Here is a 17,467-nt window from a genome sequence, read left to right on the forward strand (position 1 = left end):
CATATCTTTTCTTCTGGCTTCACTCTAGAACCAAAACCTCTGCATTTGTCATCAAACAGAATTATGACATTCCGGCCAATGCCAGTGAGAAGGAAAATGTGGTGAACAAGATCTGTGTAACCTCAGTGGAAAATTATTTTTCAACAAGCACTTCAGTAGTATGAGGACTGAGAGAAGTAGTAACAATCACTCACAGTCAAGAAAGAAAGGGGTCCTCTCTGAGCAGAATTACATCTCTGCAACATTTTTGCCTTCAGAAGAGTTTCACAAGATGGGCTGGGAGAAGTTCTGACCCAAACAGACTTTCCATAAGTGAAATCTACTAACAAAAGCATCTAACAGATCAATCATGCAAAAGCACTTCATGATTGCTATTGCTTTTCTAGCCCACAGTCATGAGTAATTTCTCATTTCCTTCCTCCTTTCTTCCTCAGGATGTTACAAGGCAGAGCAGATTGCCAAGAGAGCAAATGAAGGGATGGCACCACAAGCAGCTGTCAAGCTTGGATTCTTGGAGAAGAACAGTCTGATCACCATCAAAGCCCACAGAAATATTTGGCTTTGAGTCATTTTCTCAAGCATCATGGGGAACAGAAGAAGGGAGGGGGATAGTAGTGAAGGAGATTATTTTAATCCTTGTTTAATTTTGCTGTACATGGACATCTTTAATTTGGAGTTGAGTTTTTCATGCACATAACATAAAGAAGTCTAATATGATAAATATGAATCAGATATTTCCCAAATGCTCAAAGGATATTGTTCAATTTGAGAAGATTACTGCATCATGACAAAGCTGTAACTATCTTTTTTCTTTTGAATACACAGTTACCTCAAAATGAGAGTTATTCCCATGCCAGATTAAGTCATGGGCATACAAAGACTCATGTTCATTATGGAAATTTTGCTTCTTGGGTCAGGACTGCCTTCCTAATTTGTTTCTGTAAGCTCCACCTATATGATTTGTTAATTTCTTTCAGCTTTTACCTTTGATATCTCTTTTGTATTTCCAAAGGGTCTCAAGAGATCAGTGTGGTCTCATGGCTGCTGTTGCTGGTCTCACAACAGTTAAGTACAGACAGAAGAGGCACTTTCAATGATCTTTCTAACAGCAATATAAGTTGTTTCGATGCTGGTATGATACCAAGCATGTGGAGTGGCAGCTTTCCAGTTTTTGTAGGAGCTGGCAGCTAGTATAGCTCCTTAATAGAACAGCAACATATTTCTCTTTCAGATTTGCTGTTTCTAAATGTCACTCCTGTATTGTTGATTTATAGAGATCTTTTCTTGTCAGACCCAACCAGAGCAGTAGATATATATGAAATAGATATTATATACTCCAAAAATTATGCTTTTCCCCTTGACGGAATCAAAAATTATGGGAAAGCCTTGTAAAGTTTGTTTTAGGCCATTTTATAAAGTAAATCAAATATCTGGATCTCTTTGAAAGACAAGCCTTCTAATTTTATGCTGAATATTGCACAGTGCACTGAAGAATAAGGACAAATGATTGCTAATTTACAAACATTCTTGATCATATATTTAGTTACTGTAAGAGATTGTAATTTCACTGCCTAATTTGATAAATTTGAATGAATAATGCATCTGTGCTGTTCACTGAAAGGTATGTTCAGATTTATCTTCTAATATTTCACTTGAACGCTCTAATACCCTTCAAACCTACATAAAGTGGGAAAAAATTAATAATAAAAGTTATTCATAACTTTATATAAAAGATTTTAATTAGACAGAGCCAGGAAAGACAGTTGCTCAGCAGTCTTACCCTGCTATCTTTCATGAAGAAAGAGACAGAATTTGGTGGTCATTGAGTTTGAAATGAACTCAATGCAAAGAATTCTTTAGACGAAGGTTTTTCTTTTCCCATCAAGGAAAGCTGAGGTTTTTTTCTGTGTTGAAGAAGAGGTTTGAATTTTTCAGAGAAGACTTGTGTGGAAATGGCTGTGAAGTTGCTCAGCTTGGCTCAATTGTCTTGCAATGTTTCAGACAGCAACTATGAGTTTTAATGCACTGTGTGCCCATTCTGTGCACAGCAGCCTTGGGTGCAAGCAGAGAAAATGGCCACTTAGACATTTGGGACCTCAGACTTTGTTCTACAGACAGAGATCTTGTCCACAGCTGGACTTGGTTCCTTTCCAAGCAAAAGGGAGAAGGCAGGGGTTCCTCTCATGGTGTGACCCATCATTTGTGTCCAACATATTGAAGAGTATTTCTACTTTCGACAGAATATCTACATCAAAAGATTAGAATATGGGGCTTTCATTGAATGACTGTATGGTAAATACACCAAATATTTCTTGCAGTGTATTAAACGGCTTTTTGAGGCCAGAAAATTGTTTTTACAAGCATCATATCTTTTAGCCACAATTCTTGAATAAAATTCTGTAGGTAGTATGGAAGTTTAGCAATAAGTGATCTGATTTAAAGGAAGCAGAATGGCTGCTGAGGCCTAAAGATGATTAATTTAGATGCAGAGCTTAGTCCAAGTACAAGGCTGAATTTAAAGATGTAAACAGGTTAATGGCCAGTGTGACATAAACCCATATACAATTAATAGATATGATATTTTAAGATGTACTTACTTGTGGATAATAAGTATGTTTTCCGAAAAGCAGCAATACAGAGCAGCAGTGAATGTCTTTCCACTCTGGTGCACTACAATGTTATTATAATTTCCTGCAGTTTTTTAATGTAGTTCAACTGCATTATCTACACTAACTACTTGTGTGTGTTTGATTAAATTTATAAATAGACCATCAGGAAAAAAAAATGGTGGGATATAATGGGGAACACAGCAAAACTGAAGAGATGAAGGACCTTTCAGAATGAATAAGATAACACTGTAGTGGATGAAGTAAAAATAAAAGTGAAAACAAGGAATTGGCAAAACTCCTCCTCAGAGGCACTTGATTATTCTTTCTCTTTGTAAATGGCTGCTGAGGAAAAAGGCTGAAATGATGGTTTTGCCATATCACAGGTTTGTTTATTTTTCTCTGTATTCTTGTTAGTTGTAATACTCGCACTCAAATTTATTCTGGCAATAACAATGTATTCAGTGGGCTTTTTCAGACGGGAACCTCAATCCCTTGTTACCTTTTGTAGTTCTGTGGCCAACTGGCAACAGAAGCACTGTTCCATTGCAATCAGAGAGGGGAGTTAGGGACTAATAAAATGTTGCTCCACCCACAGTTCTTGTGACAAACTGCAATTTATTATCTGTGTGCGTTTTAGGTAGAGATCCCAAATAGGAAGTCATGAAACTTCTCCAAAATGTTAATAGAAAGTAACTCTGTAATAAAATTAAATGAAAGGAAATGTAGCAGCTTGTTAGAAGATAGTCAGAAGCAGATTGGATTAGATGTTTTTGTTTTAATCTAGAAAAAAAAAAGACTTTTAAAAAAATTGGGATGCTTTTCTGTGTTGGATATTTTTCTTTCTTTTTTTCTTGCATAATTTTTGGTCATGTCAAGTGACCAATCCAGAAAAGCCTAATCCAAAACTGAAAAGGAAACATCAGAAAACATATTTTGTTTCAAGAAGGCAAAAAAAGGAATTGAGATTTTTGACTGATGATGGTCAGAATTACTGTGTCTACTATTGATTTTATGTTTTTGGTTTGGTTTGGCTTTTTAAATTTATTAAAATCTCAAGGCTCTGCCATATTTTCTGCTTAATTTTTCTGGTAATAGATATTCAGCTGGAAACATAAATTTGCCAAAATGTAACCACTGGAGTTTTCTTGATCCAGTTGCCATTGGTCTATATTGAACTGCCATGTTCCTGCCGCTGGGAGAAAGGAAGTTCCCCTTCCCACCGAGCCACAGCAAAAACATCCTGACAAAGCTCCAGTGCATTTGCACTCTGTGATGCAAACCAGCACACAGCAGAGTGGGGACAGCTGGGGGAACTCACTTCCCTACAGTTCTGACCTAAATTACAAATGATGGCATGTTTTAACAACTTCCCAGAGGTCTGCTCTCACCTTGTCATGGAGTTTCTGTTCGTGGCAGCTTGTTCTGCATCCTTTAACAGGAGACAAACCACAAATATAGCATTTATCATCTGCTTTGGGCTATAACCTATGTTGCTATCAATTCTTTCTTATCTGCTCTAGCAACATAAAAGGCATTTTGGGGGCTGTAATGCCTTTGGAAGGTGTTTGGTGAGCAGTGCTAGAGTCTGGGCTCTTCCAGGTCTCAGGCTGGTTTGCACATTACACATGCTACTGGTAAGTCCCTGAAGATAGAAGGATCACTTGTGAAAAGGGATAGTTCACACTTCTAGTGCATCAAATTGTGACTTGTCAATACTGCACAAAAACCATGCTTAATTTATCACAAGAATATTACTATGTATTTTTGTGCTTGTTTAAATGCAAATAAATGCATTTAAAGAAACACATTATTTAATATAAATGCACACATTATTTGTATAAACTACTGAAAAGCTACCAGATTAAAATCACCTGCTCTCCCATGCAACTGACTGATACTGATGATCTAGGTGTGACAGCTTCTAGATATCAACCTCTTTGCCATCTGGTCTCCCAGAAAAGAAAAAGAAAGCCTAGCATTTGCTTTGAAAACAGCTATGCCATATGGCAGCATAGCACCTATTTAAATTCTGATGGCTGAAGTATATCCTTTAGTTTTCATGAGTGTTCTTGAAACCGCTTTGCAGACATCTGTCATTGGAATAACATCTGTAATACTCATGTAAAAGCGTGTAATATTTTTTTCAATCTTCTGATCCTCCTCTTCTCTAACAGATACCTTTTTCTTATTCATTCACCAAGCACACGTAAGATTATATGTTCTCATGAATATATTTGACCTTTAGGCTGCTAAACACTATGCAGATTAAGTCACTAATGCATCATGATTCCTTTGTAAAGTGTTTTGATTTGGCCTGCAGTCAGAGCACTGGAAATAATTCTAGCACCTTAGCTTGATGAGAAGTAGTTGTGTTAGTTTTAGTAATTGTGTCAGTTTTTGAAAATACACTTTAATTTAGGTCCAAGTAATTCTCAAATTTCAAGCAGCTAAATCCCCAGATGACACCCCCTATTTAGACAGAATGCTAGCTACTAATCAACACCTAAGATCAAATTGTAATTTTCCAGACTGCTAAATTAATATGGTTTTAGCTTTGATGAATTGTAACAAAAATATATTTTTGCATGAACTGTAAATTGTCTGTAATGCATGTGTAAGAAAACTTCTCTGTATGCATAGGCATAGGCAAAGACAAAAGTTTGTGAGTGTGAAGCAAGGAGAAAAAAGTGCAGCACATCTCAGTGTTAACTAGTGGCTTTAAAGAAGGCATTTCCAAACATCTTGTGGCAACACTTCACCTCTGATGTCTCTTGCTGGGCTTCTAACCTCAATGTGAAAAACAGGTTGAGGCGGCTCTCAGAAGTGCAGAACAATCTCTGCTCCTGTTGTGATGAAAGAGCCAAGTGTGGCATGCAGGCTCTGTCAAGAGGTAGCCTGCCTGCAGGCAAATGACAAAAAATGTGCTAGTGTGAGAATAACTAAACAAACAAATCTGGGTTAGACAAAAGCAGAAACTTTCCCAACAGTAATCTATTCCAGATTGCAAGGAAATGTTCAACAGCTTGCTTTGAATTCTCAGGGGTTCACTGTAAAATCAGAACCAACCAATGACAGAGAAACAGAGGGCAACCTTTTGCACTGGGTTAAAATTAGCCACCAGGTTCAAAGACCTCAGGACCACATCTACATGGAGCTGTTGGATGCAAGGCACAGGACTTAGATGGAAGTAGTGTCACAGTAAAGAATTGCCCTAGTGGCTGTGGTCACACAGGTAACATACGAGCAGTTTGAGCTATACCACATACAGTGAAGGTTCTTTTAACAGTTACATTCAAAGCACTGGGAACCTGAGCAAATTCCTTTTGTCCAAAGTCACATTTCAATGGCATGCTTGGCTGCATCACAGGGAAGTGATGGGGAGCAGGAGGCTAAAATGTCCCTGTGAGCCAGTAGATGCCATGCTGAGGTCAGACAGAGGGAAGGAGTGCATGCACAAGGCACGTGCACAATACCTGGAGGAAATGTCTCTGAGGAGCCTGGAGCTTCCAAAGGCAGCTGCCACAAGCCCAGGTGTGACCAGACCTCCAGTCTCTCCAGCACAACAGCTGTTTTCAGCCTGGCCTGAATTCCTGAGATAAAATAATTTCTCAGCATGGGTCAATCCAAGCCAGGCATCATTGGCTATGCTTGGAATGCTGCTTTTTCCTCTTTATTTAAGTCATGCTTTAGACGGCAAATCTGCCAAACTCTTTAACTGCATGCCTTGTTAACTGCAGTAATCTGTAGAAAGGGTTGACTTTCTGACAAAAAAAATCACTTATTTTCTCCAGCCAAAACTACAGGCTAAGCTAATCATCTTAGACAGCAGTACATACCATTCCAGAGCTAAACTACTGTTAAAACAGAAGACAATTTCAGCTAAGGGTTGGATCTTAATTTTATTTTGCAATTACACAAGTCATCATTAGTACAGGTAGCTGGAGCTGTGCCAATTTATCTGTTTCTCCCTCACACTCCCCAACTTTCTTTTCTCCACATCGAAAACATGTGTAGTCCCATAAAAGCTGTGGTTTCCTTTTGGGAGAGAAGGCAGCAAAGCTCCAGGGGTTTGGTGTGCTTGAGTTAACCTGGTCTAATAAGCTGTCTCAATCTACCTGCTTTTTAATTACCTGGCCAGCTAAAAACACCTCCTTTCAATCAAACAGATCTGTTTTGTCAGCTTTGATTTCCCTTTTCTCTCCTTCTCATCTCTTAATCTCTTACTAGCTGCTTGCTGTCATCTGTGAAATACCAGTGAAAAAAGGTGCAGTTTTGGTTTACTGGCACACTCTGGTAGCATCTGCTCTGGAAGAAACGAGCAAGCAGAGACCCAGACCCAGAACTGAAGGTCTCTCTGACACAGCTTGGTGTGATAAAGGGCCTAGCCAAGTCATGGAGCACATTTGGTGATGGGAGTGCTCTGCTGGGGACACATGTGTGGTTAAGAATCTATGAACAACCATCATGGATCAGACCTGCATCCTTCTCCAAATGTGGCCAGCAACAGAGGAAAAGCAGACAGAGGTGAGATTTGCCTAGAAATATTTCCCTAGCTCATCATGATTTGCAGCATGTTGAATTCCCAAGACCAGAGAACATGGTTTTAGTATTTAATAGCCCCTGACATATTTTTCTGTGTGTTTGCATCAGTGGTTCCACAGCCATGAAACTTAGCACCCTGTGTCCTGTGTCTCCAACATTAAGAGAATATTTATTCCCCATTTTCATTAGTAATTCATTTGCAAAGGCCAAATTGTCTTTTGGGGAGAGGTAAGAACTTCACCCCTTTCCTCTAGAGGGAGTTCAATGCACACAAATCTACCCCTCCACTCTCAGGTCTGGCTGACATGTCCCTGTAAAGCAAAAGGGGCCTATTCCTATATCCTTAGCAGATGTTTACCCAGTCAGGGTGGGCATGAAGTCCATCAATTTGCTGCTGCAGTATTACAGATGAGGATATATATGGTTATACAGGGTATACATATATCTTTAAGATATGCATAGTTAATGTGGAGATACATACAGTGATATAGTGTAAATTATGGCAATCTCTGAGCACCTTAAGACTGAAGAGAAATCACTTCTGGGCACACTAGGGGAAATTGGCATTTGTGCATTCCCACCATTGATATGGCCTCCAGCTCTCAGCAAGCACTTGTTCAGGAAGCCTACAAGGCTGGTGCAAATGTAGAGCTCCCTGTAACTGCTTCTGGCACAGCACATCTGTTCCAGATTTCAATTTGGTAGTCTGTGCTTCTTTTAACAAAAGCTTTGGAGAAAGATCCAGGTAAAGAAATCATTTCACCTGTATATGAATGCAGAATTGTAATTTGCCTTCATAGTGCTGCATAACTAGTAACTTTTTTCTTGGATAACAGCATAATATATTTTTTCATGGATATACAGAAACAGTTCCTGAACCATTACCTGTGACATCTGAGGTAGCTATTTGTACCAGCTGCAGAGTTATCTGCTGTTTCATTTTCCCCATACATTTTCAATATAAATTTCCAATGCAATCTAAGCAGACCAGTAATAATAAAATCTTATTTAATTACAGTATCAGCTCACTATAATTTTTCTAAATTATTTTCCTAAATTGTCTAGCTTTTTACGATGAATTCTATTATCTGCTTCCAGATTTTCATTTAGCTTCAACAGCAATTCATCCTCTCCTAAAAATGCAATGCTGGAATGCATATGAGAGCCTACCACAGCCCACAAAAAAGTTTAAATATATGCAAAAAAAGAAGAATATTTTGTAATCAAAATGTCTTTAGTTAAGTGTTTACAGTTTACTGCCAGTCAGACTCATAATTGTTTCAAACAAGACTGCAATCACTTATGGCAGTGTGCTACAGAAATAGATTAGGAGACATCGTGGCTCAAATAAGGTGTCAATTAAATGTGTCAAGCCATCACAACTGGCAAAGACAAACAGTTCAGCAAGCTGCAATCACTTCTTAGTGATAAATTAGTGGCAGAGGCAAGACAACAGTCAAGGTCTCTGAGGTCTCACTTTTTGCCCTTGTTTCTTGTTCACTTTGCTCCATCCTGCATATGTAAATTTTGGTCCTGGCCATGCAGTATTTCTTTCCAGTGAACAAACAACATTTGGTTAAATTTGAAGACTAAACTTTCTTATACTTAATCAGCCAATTTATTAGAGCATGAAGGAAAATTGGTCATGACTTCAGTTCCTGTACTGCTGGAATTAACAAGCTGGCTGGCGCCAGCACTAAACTTGGAAGTGCTAATGGTAATTAAAATCTATTTTCAAACACATCTGACAGTTTTAAGGTGAAGTACTTGTTATCATGTGAATTTCCAGACTGTGTATAAAAAAAGGTGCTACTTTCCTTACAAAGGTGTCAGCTGTGGGAACAACATAATTAGTTATTAATAAATTATTAATTCTCTCTGATATAGCATTTGTTCCCTTTTAGTGAGTATATAGCTATATGTGTCCTTCAAAGTCTCTGAGTAAGGAAAGCTTGAGACTAGAATTTACAAGCATTGCTATTTTTAGTTACCCTGTTTAGAACACACACACACACACACACACACACACACACACACACACACACACATATCTCAGAAAGATATGACATCATAGCGTTAACATTGAAGCTGACATAAATTATCAGTAGCTTTATCATCGTTTGACAAAAGTCCATGTAGCCACACCAGTCAATTTTCTCTCAGGTGCATTTTGGTAAAATACTTCATATTAACAAAGAACTCCAACACCTAGCTCAAATGAGACTTTTGTCTTCCAAAAAGTAATCTTAATTATTCAATATATTCACACTATGTGGGCTGGAAGATAAGGGGAGGATAATCCTACTTTGTTTTCTACTTTGTTTTCTAAGCCTGCTTCTTGGCTAATTCAATCTATTGGATCAGTAGGAGAGACATGGGATAGATTAAAAAAATGTTGACTGTCAGATCACCAGGGGATTTGAATTAATGTTCTTTTGCACAGAGTGGAAGCATATGGGCCACAGAGTGCAGTTCTCCTTGGAAAATTACTGTCAAAACAGCACCATCTCAATTAACATAGCTGCTGACTTGTGAAGCAGGAATCAGATTTTACTTGAGTTAACCTTCAAAAAGCAGTTTCAGAGTAACTGCTTACTAATAACCTCTTGCTACACTAACAATAATAGCTTATGCAAGTCACACCTGTACAACTCCACAAATGCTACTGTAGCATATAACATTCTATAGACCCTCTTACAATAATGTGAAGGAAGGAAAGTCATACTCATCCACCCTGACAATTGCTATCAAGATCCCATTTTCCTCCTGTAAAATGGGAAAGCACTTTTGATCTAATACCCTTCATATAAATAATGGGAACTTCACAGTATGGGCTTACTGCTCAATTTGCCTGCATTTCAGCTGATTTCCAAGGCTGAAGTTTTTGTAGCTAATCAGATACAGACATTTCTTTTCGACATTTCTCCCACAGATGTTCTAGCTGGCTTCCCCACCAATTTCCATGAAAAATACGGAGGATCTTTTATGTGTAATTTCTTTATGTGCAAGCTATGAAATGTTTTATCTGAAGAGATCATTAACATCTGAAAGTTAAGCTCTAAGAATAATGAGAGACTGCAGCTAAAGTTTTATCTGCACATGAGGTAAGACTGCAGCCCAGTAAACCTCTTCTGCAGAAGTCCCTCCCCCTCTCAGTATGTACCAGAAAGGGGTCATGAGGAATTCTGCTCAAAGTACTATCAACTTACATCATTAAAAAATGACAAATTTTGGTCTTATTCACCATACTAAAGAAAAAGAGACATTCCAGCTATTAAAAATGCATGCAACAGTTGCATGAATTTATTGCATCAATTTATTAATGTCGTAAAAGAAATATAATTTAAATAAACCTCAAAATAATGGTACTTGCATCAAGAGAAATTTTTATCTTTCTGATACTCTCACTAGTATAAAATGTAGGTCTCTGACCTCATTTATTGTGCGTAAAGACTGAAACAAGTCTACCACACAAATGTGACTAGTGCAGATTTTTATAATGAAGAACATCAGGATACCAGTGAATGTGCACCTTCAAATACATAATTAGTTGGTTCTTTACTGAGCCTATTAGGTCCCAAGATCCCTGCAGCATATGATTTTATTTTCCATATGCATCAAAATTTATGTAATAATTTTTAGAGACACTAGAGATTCTGGGTGCTAAATATAAGAAATAGCTAAGGAAGGCGTTTTACAGAGGGTAGCTCTGAAAAATGTTATTCAAAGATGTATTGATTGGGACTTTTTGCTTCTGTATGTGCAGGTAAATGTTTGGGCTTGTAAGTATCGTGCACATAAATATGCTCTTAAGCAAAAAATTGCTTGAGTGGCTTGGTTTCAGTCTGAGTAAAGGGTTTGTCCTAAATTCAGAGTAATCCTATTCCATAAAGCTGCTATCACTAGGACATGCATTGTGCAGCTGTCTTTGGCAAATATATGAGGAATATCTCATATATTTCCAGGTTCCCTGTGTTCACCATGTATTTTTGCAGCCTTTTTGAAGTTGATGACTCATTCTTCTCAGATAAAAAAAGCCAACCATTTGCTCATAATTTACTCTCTTTTAACATTTACTTTCTCTATACAATGTTACGAAAAATGTTGGCGTTTCCCCTTGCTGTTAAATGTAAAAGCCTCATGGTTTCTTTGAAACAGCAAACTGATTAGTTTCGTTTAGCACACCTAATTGCTTTCTTTACTATTACAGGAGTCAATACAATGCAAGTAACATACACACACAAAAGTTACTTAATAAGGACCAAGTACATTGTGTAATAGATGGTAATTCAGCATTCTCACACAAAAAGTGAATGCAATATGTATTATTATATTTTTCCTTACTCTGCTTTTTCAATAATTGCATTTAGAAACTTTGAAGCAAATCATTGTTAAATGCAGAGCTTTGCCTGAAGTCACCTGAGAATCTATTCATGAGTCTTTGGGCAATAGGCTACAGTGGAAAAATCACAGCAAAAAAAATAATACTTTTCTTGATTCGTCTTTTCCCTCTTTCACCTCTTGTACTTTGTGCTTAAGGACTGGTTCCAGTGCAATGATGAGACATACTTCAGTGGGCATTTCAACCTTTTAAAAGCAAAGCTGTTGCCATTACAGTTTTGCAACCCATGGTAAGGAAGGAAAACTAACACTGAGAAAGTTCAGTTCCTAATTACCAGAGGATAAATGGACACAAAGTAATCATGCAAAATAATCTGACCAGCATCAAAAGCAATAAATGTCCATAGGAAATGAATTTGGTAAATTTTAAAGGCATTATAACTATTCACCATAACTTGTTCAACAACTATAACTTATTTGCTACTTCATTAAATTATTTTAACCCTTTTAAAAAAATGAATAAAGTTATTCAATTCCATTTAACTATGGCAATTTGCAATATCTAAACCCTCAAATATATTTTTGTGTGTTTCCTCCAGTTTATTTCTCTTATCCAGCTTTTTATGAGTCGCTTGAATTACTTCTCAATCACAAACACATTTGTGTGGTTTAGCAAGCAACTGTAAAAAGAGGGACTCATCCTGGATTATTAACATGACGACCGTAAATCTAGGGTTTTTTTAAAGGCCTTTTTATAGCTTGTTTATGCATGGCTTTCTCAAATCATCACTGCAGGACTGGTACTGACCTGCAGAGGGAAGGCACCCTTCAGCTCCTGTTGCTGCTTCAGAATTTGTATTCTGAAAAATGATGCAGAATTGCTGAAAAATTTGCCTTCTCAAAATGATGTAGCTATTAACAAGCCAAGAATGTATTTTTCATAAAGAAATTACTTCTTACCTAAAAAAATTACAATTCTGTCATGAATACAATAACTTAAAATGCTGTTTTTTATAGGTTTCTGAGGTTAGAAATGCCTTTCAGCTTGCATTTGCTTTCTCCGCTAACAGGAAGGGAAAAACAGAGGTGTAGAAATGTCTGCAAACAGCATAAGTAGGTCTGTTAAAGCAATATAGAACATTGCTCTGGAGGAAGAAAACATGCTTTTTGCAACAGAAAAATGTGTTAACAGATAATGGAAGATCGGCTACAAAGGAAAATGAGCATCAGAATGGACATCAGAGTGGGGTGAGCAGAAGTTTTGCACAGAAGAGCCTCTTAAGTCTTCTGTGGAAGCTGGGTATATCCAACTCTGCCTTGGAGAATACTCACATGGGATGATTTTTGCTTCACATGCTCACAGAACACACACAATGTCTTGTAGATTAATACAAAATCAATTGCTTTTTACTAGCAGAGAAACAGAAACACTGAGAAACAACATTTCCAATTACTGTTTTGGTATAAACTCTAGTGCTTTTGGGACACAGGCGCCATTCTAAGTGTACTTTGACTCTGCATTTGCTATTGTTAACACCCACAATACCCATATATTATCTGAAATTTAAGGCAGTGGCCTCTTTTCTGGAGCCTGGCAGGAAGAAACAAATATATAAGCTTTATGCATCTCTGTGATCCAAGACAGGTATATGGGAAAAACTTTCTCCATAGCAAGGGGAATAAATCCATTCAAAAATTCAAACAGAACAGAATATGCAAAAACAAGTGAAAGAGTGAAATATCTGAATTCTAAAATAAATTAAAAGTCTCAAAGGTTTAATGACATAATGAGCAGATACAGGCCACAAACAGTGCATAGCTAAAATGTTACTGTGGAAACAAAAGAAAAAATGAAGCCCACTGTAAATGTCAAGTGATTTGGCCTACTGGAATGTACGGAACTGTCAAACTCCAATTTTATAACCGTCAAACTCCAGTTTTATTCCACCTTTATTATCTTCCATGTTATTCTAGATAAAGGCTAAGGTCCTCATCAGACTAACACTGAGAATGAGAAAAAAAATGCACCAGGACTACTCCAAAAGGGAGTATGAGCAGGAAGGGAGAGTGGCCCCAGCACAGGGGTCAAAGGGCAGGGCACAGCCCCACCGTCTCTGGGAGCAGCAGGCAAAGACAGTCAGTGCAGATGGGTAAAGCCTGTTCACCAGAGCCCCAAAGACGGTTAAATGATGAACTGGTCGAGGGTACTTCCAGGGATTCTAGTCAGGAGCGGGAGGACAGAGCTGGAGACAGCGCTGGAGAGAGGGTTGCAAGGCAGTTTCAAAACCCACACAGGAGACAGGTACCCCTGCTGACACTGCTCAGGGCGGGACTGGGGCTGCTCAGGGCAACTGAGGCCCCTCAGTGCTCTCACGGCCTGAAACAGTAACATTTACACACTAAATGTGCTTTAGTACAACTTAAATGCACCTCTGTTAGATGTAGAGCTGGTGATATGTGATTCCTTACCAAAGACAGTAGGGCTGTTTCTGGATTTTGGTCAGTTTATTACCGTTGCTTCACTTTTTTTGCAACTAGTGCTTCCTTTTGATAATGTGCAATAATCTGAACAATTATGAGGCTATTAATTAGAAGGAAAAGCAAGCCTGCCAACCATATAAATAAGTAAGTGTTATATCCTTTGAACTCCAGAAAGTACGCAGGAGTAAGCCACAGGCCTTGTCCGATGAACCACAGAAAGAGAAGCAGCACGGCCCTACGCCAGGACATCTTAATACTAGGCATTACGAGGGGCAAAAGACAGAGATACCAGACAAAGTACTGGGATGTGCATACTTTGTTAAAAGTCACAAAAATAGCGGTGTGCAGGAAACAACTGAAGGCAAGGTCTCTGTAGAACGCTATGGAAACAACCAGGAGCAAAAGCACCTGGGGCAGGAAAGCTGCGAGCCCAAGGGCAAAACTCCATTTGCTCTCTGCTGTCAAGTACAACATGTAGAAATAGGGAGAGAAGTTATGACGGATATCCCTCCTAGTCAGGTGATAGAGGTAGGCGTGCTCCAAAAACTCCCAGCCATAGAGGTGATAAAATGCCACAGTCAAGGCAGCCAGCACTGATCCGGCAACTGTTCCAAAGAGTAGTACGTCGCGGTTCAGCATCTTTACAAAGAGGTGCCAGAGGCGCGCCATAAACGTGGCCTTTGCCGTTCTGTCCCCCCGCGCAGGCAGCGCCCCTTGCCCGCGGCCCGGCCCGGCGCTCAGGCGGAGCGCTATGGGCAGCGCGTAGCTCAGGGGATAGATTTTCATGTGCACGGCCAGCCCGTAGCACACGGCGGCCTTGCCCACGCCGCCCGCCTCCACCCAGTACAGGGTGGCGAGCACCAGCAGCGCCACCAGCGCCTCCGCGTTGCCCCGGCTGGACACGGCCATGGGCAGGGGGTTCAGGAGCCAGGCGGCGGCGCAGCACCCGCAGGCACGGCCGGCGGGGGCCCCCCGGCGCCGCAGGGCCCGGTAAGCGACGACAGCAGCCGCCAGGTCCCCGGCCACGAAGAGCAGCTTCCCGAAGACCTCGGTGAGGAACACGTTGGGCGTCAGGAGCCAGGCCAGGAGCGGCGTGTAGCGGTAGGTGGCCCGCCGGTAGGGCGAGCGCCCCTCGGTCACCAGCCGCGCCGCGTCCGTGAACACCCGGTAGTCGACGTCGGTGTAGCGCACCCGCATGGTGCGGTCCTGGTGCAGCCCGTACAGCACCAGCGCCAGCCTCGCCAGCAGCCCCGCGAGCAGGGCCGCGCCCGCCCCCGCCATCCCTTCCGCGCGGGGTGGGGGGAATGCGGGAGCGGGGACACGCGGGGCCCGGGCGATCCCGGCGGACGGGGCGCGGGCGGCCGCGCTCGGTGCGGCTTCCGCCGGTGCGCGCGGGGAGGAGGCGGCCCCGCGCCTGCGCAATGCGCGCCGAGCCGTGCCCGGGTGGGGCGGCCCCGCGCTCCGTCCGGCCCGGCGGGGAGAGGGACCGGGAGCGGGGCCTGCGGTGGCGCTGGGCCCGTGGGGGGCGGTGGGCAGCGGTGCCTCTGCTGCCGGCTGCGAGCCTGGCAGGACATCGGCACCGGGGGCCGGGGAGAGCTGCGGGGCACCGCCACTCGCGCTGCCCCCCGCACCGCCGCTGCCCATCGCCCCCTCACCCTGCCGGGAGCTGTCGGGCTCCACGGCTAGAGAGGCGGCAGATGCAGTAGTAGTTAAGTAAGAAGGAAAAACAACATCTGTTATTTACCTTCCGCCAGTGGCTGTGTTTTGCCTAGACGTATGAGCGCTCCCCAGAGCGCTTAGGTGAGCTTCCTGCCGCAGAAGATTTCTCATTTAATTAGTTCAGAAACTGCCGTGAAAATCGGAGCTTGGAGAGAGTCACCTACAACAAAGGAATTAATTCCGCTATATTTTGAGGGCCTATTATGTATGTTTTTCAGATAGATTTCCTGTCTGGATATTTGCCATCTCGTATTTGAATTGGGGCTGATTGAAAAACAGGCATTTGTTACTTATTACTGTTGTGGGTTTCATATTAGAACTTAAAAGGGATTTTCTTGGAGATGCTTTATTAATCAAAAATAGGAATTTGCTTGTTTACTTGTTAATTGTAATGTCACTTTTTGCTGAGTGGTTTCATTTGGGAATATTTTGGGAGCTGTAGCGTTGATGGCTCACATCACTTACAGAAAATAATCTGCTTTTTCTCAGTTCTGGGGACACCCATCAAAGAACTGGGAACAGATCTTTTGCATTTGGCAGAGACATCTTGGAGGATGGCCTAACTGGTAGGATATTCATGGGACAAAAGATATTTTTGTTTGTGTGCACACAGTTACTAATTTTTATCTGTTAAGGCTGTTCTATGTATAACAGTACAGTGGGATAGTCTGAAATATCCGCTGGGAGAAGCATAGTGACTAACCTGGAGAGTCAGTTTTAACTCTGTCAGATACTTGCATATTCTTTAGTAAACTGGACATCCTCAATAGGAAACCTCAAGGCAATTCTCCATTAACTCACCATACGATGTCACGAAGTCCTAAAACTGATTGTTAGGATGTTTTTGGGAAAGGGAATGAAGGTGGTTGTTGATCCTTGGTAAATAATTGCTTATTCACTATTGCTGTTCTACTTTAGAACAGGAAAGATTGGTAACATTTTTTTCCCTCTTTTATGTCTCTTGTACTACAATAGTTGGGGTATGTTTAAAAATGCTTCCATCACCATATCCATTGTTGTGCCCAAGCTTTTATCTGGAAAAGCTAGGAGATTGATACTGAATAAAATCACGGGGACTGACAAGACTTGGAAGTAGATATACATAGTTACTACTAATTTTTTTTATTTGGAAAAGTTTGCAAAGAACTATTCTTGCTATCTGCCAACATTCTCCCAGGATTGTTTGCTGTTTTGATACCTTCATGAATGGAACATGTTTTGTTATTTCAGACCCTTGGATGAAGCTGTTCATGGTCAGATCAGAACACATTGCAGTTTATTTGCTTAAGTGTCCAGGTTTAGTGATATTGGTGGAATAATATGAGTTTAATAAATAAACTTAGGAGTGTGCTGGTGTCTCATGGTTTTCTTGTCTGTTTCTGACAGATTTTTCAGACAAATCTTTTATCTGACATTAACAGAAGTTGTTAAGCTGTCGGTAGTAGCTGTTTATCAGGATTCTAAAGAGGAACAAAGTAGGAATTTAATTGTAAAGGGTCATGATGTAAATAAAACAGAAAATCTGCCTTAGCTACTGCATATGCTCTGACTGTATGACATTGTGTGAGCTGGAAAAAGAATTGATTTTCCTTATCAATAATTTAACATCTTTAAAATACGCTTGAAGCTCTTCAGAGAATTAAGATTTGGCTCAAAAATGCATTTGGCTTCAGATTTGATACCAGCTTGCTTAACCTGATTTGTCATGTACTGTAGACTTTAATGCAGGAAGGAGGGCAGTCTTATTAAAGTTATAAATCTGTTGTTCCTGTAAA

The 17,467-nt window shown here is 40.4% G+C and overlaps 2 protein-coding genes across 5 annotated transcripts in view; one reads left to right on the plus strand and one right to left on the minus strand.

The window, feature by feature from the left end:
• Positions 1-12,765: 12,765 nt before the first annotated feature.
• PIGM (phosphatidylinositol glycan anchor biosynthesis class M) lies at positions 12,766-15,338 on the minus strand. Its single transcript, XM_084203390.1, has one exon. The coding sequence runs from the start codon at positions 15,252-15,254 to the stop codon at positions 14,001-14,003; it is 1,254 nt and encodes a 417-aa protein (XP_084059516.1). The 5' UTR covers positions 15,255-15,338; the 3' UTR covers positions 12,766-14,000.
• Positions 14,902-17,467, plus strand: part of RGS7 (regulator of G protein signaling 7) — a 231,719-nt gene continuing 229,153 nt past the window's right edge. For 3 of the 4 annotated variants that reach the window (XM_084203389.1, XM_084203385.1, XM_084203387.1), the window contains exons 1-2: positions 15,550-15,773; positions 16,182-16,258. The gene's annotated coding sequence lies outside the window, so the exon portion shown is untranslated. Of the gene's footprint in view, positions 15,025-15,549; positions 15,774-16,181; positions 16,259-17,467 lie in introns of those variants that run through there. The other variant, XM_084203386.1, reaches the window with a different exon arrangement.

The sequence above is a fragment of the Fringilla coelebs genome (genome assembly GCF_963513975.1).
Source record: "Fringilla coelebs genome assembly, chromosome: 3".
Lineage (NCBI taxonomy): Eukaryota > Metazoa > Chordata > Aves > Passeriformes > Fringillidae > Fringilla > Fringilla coelebs.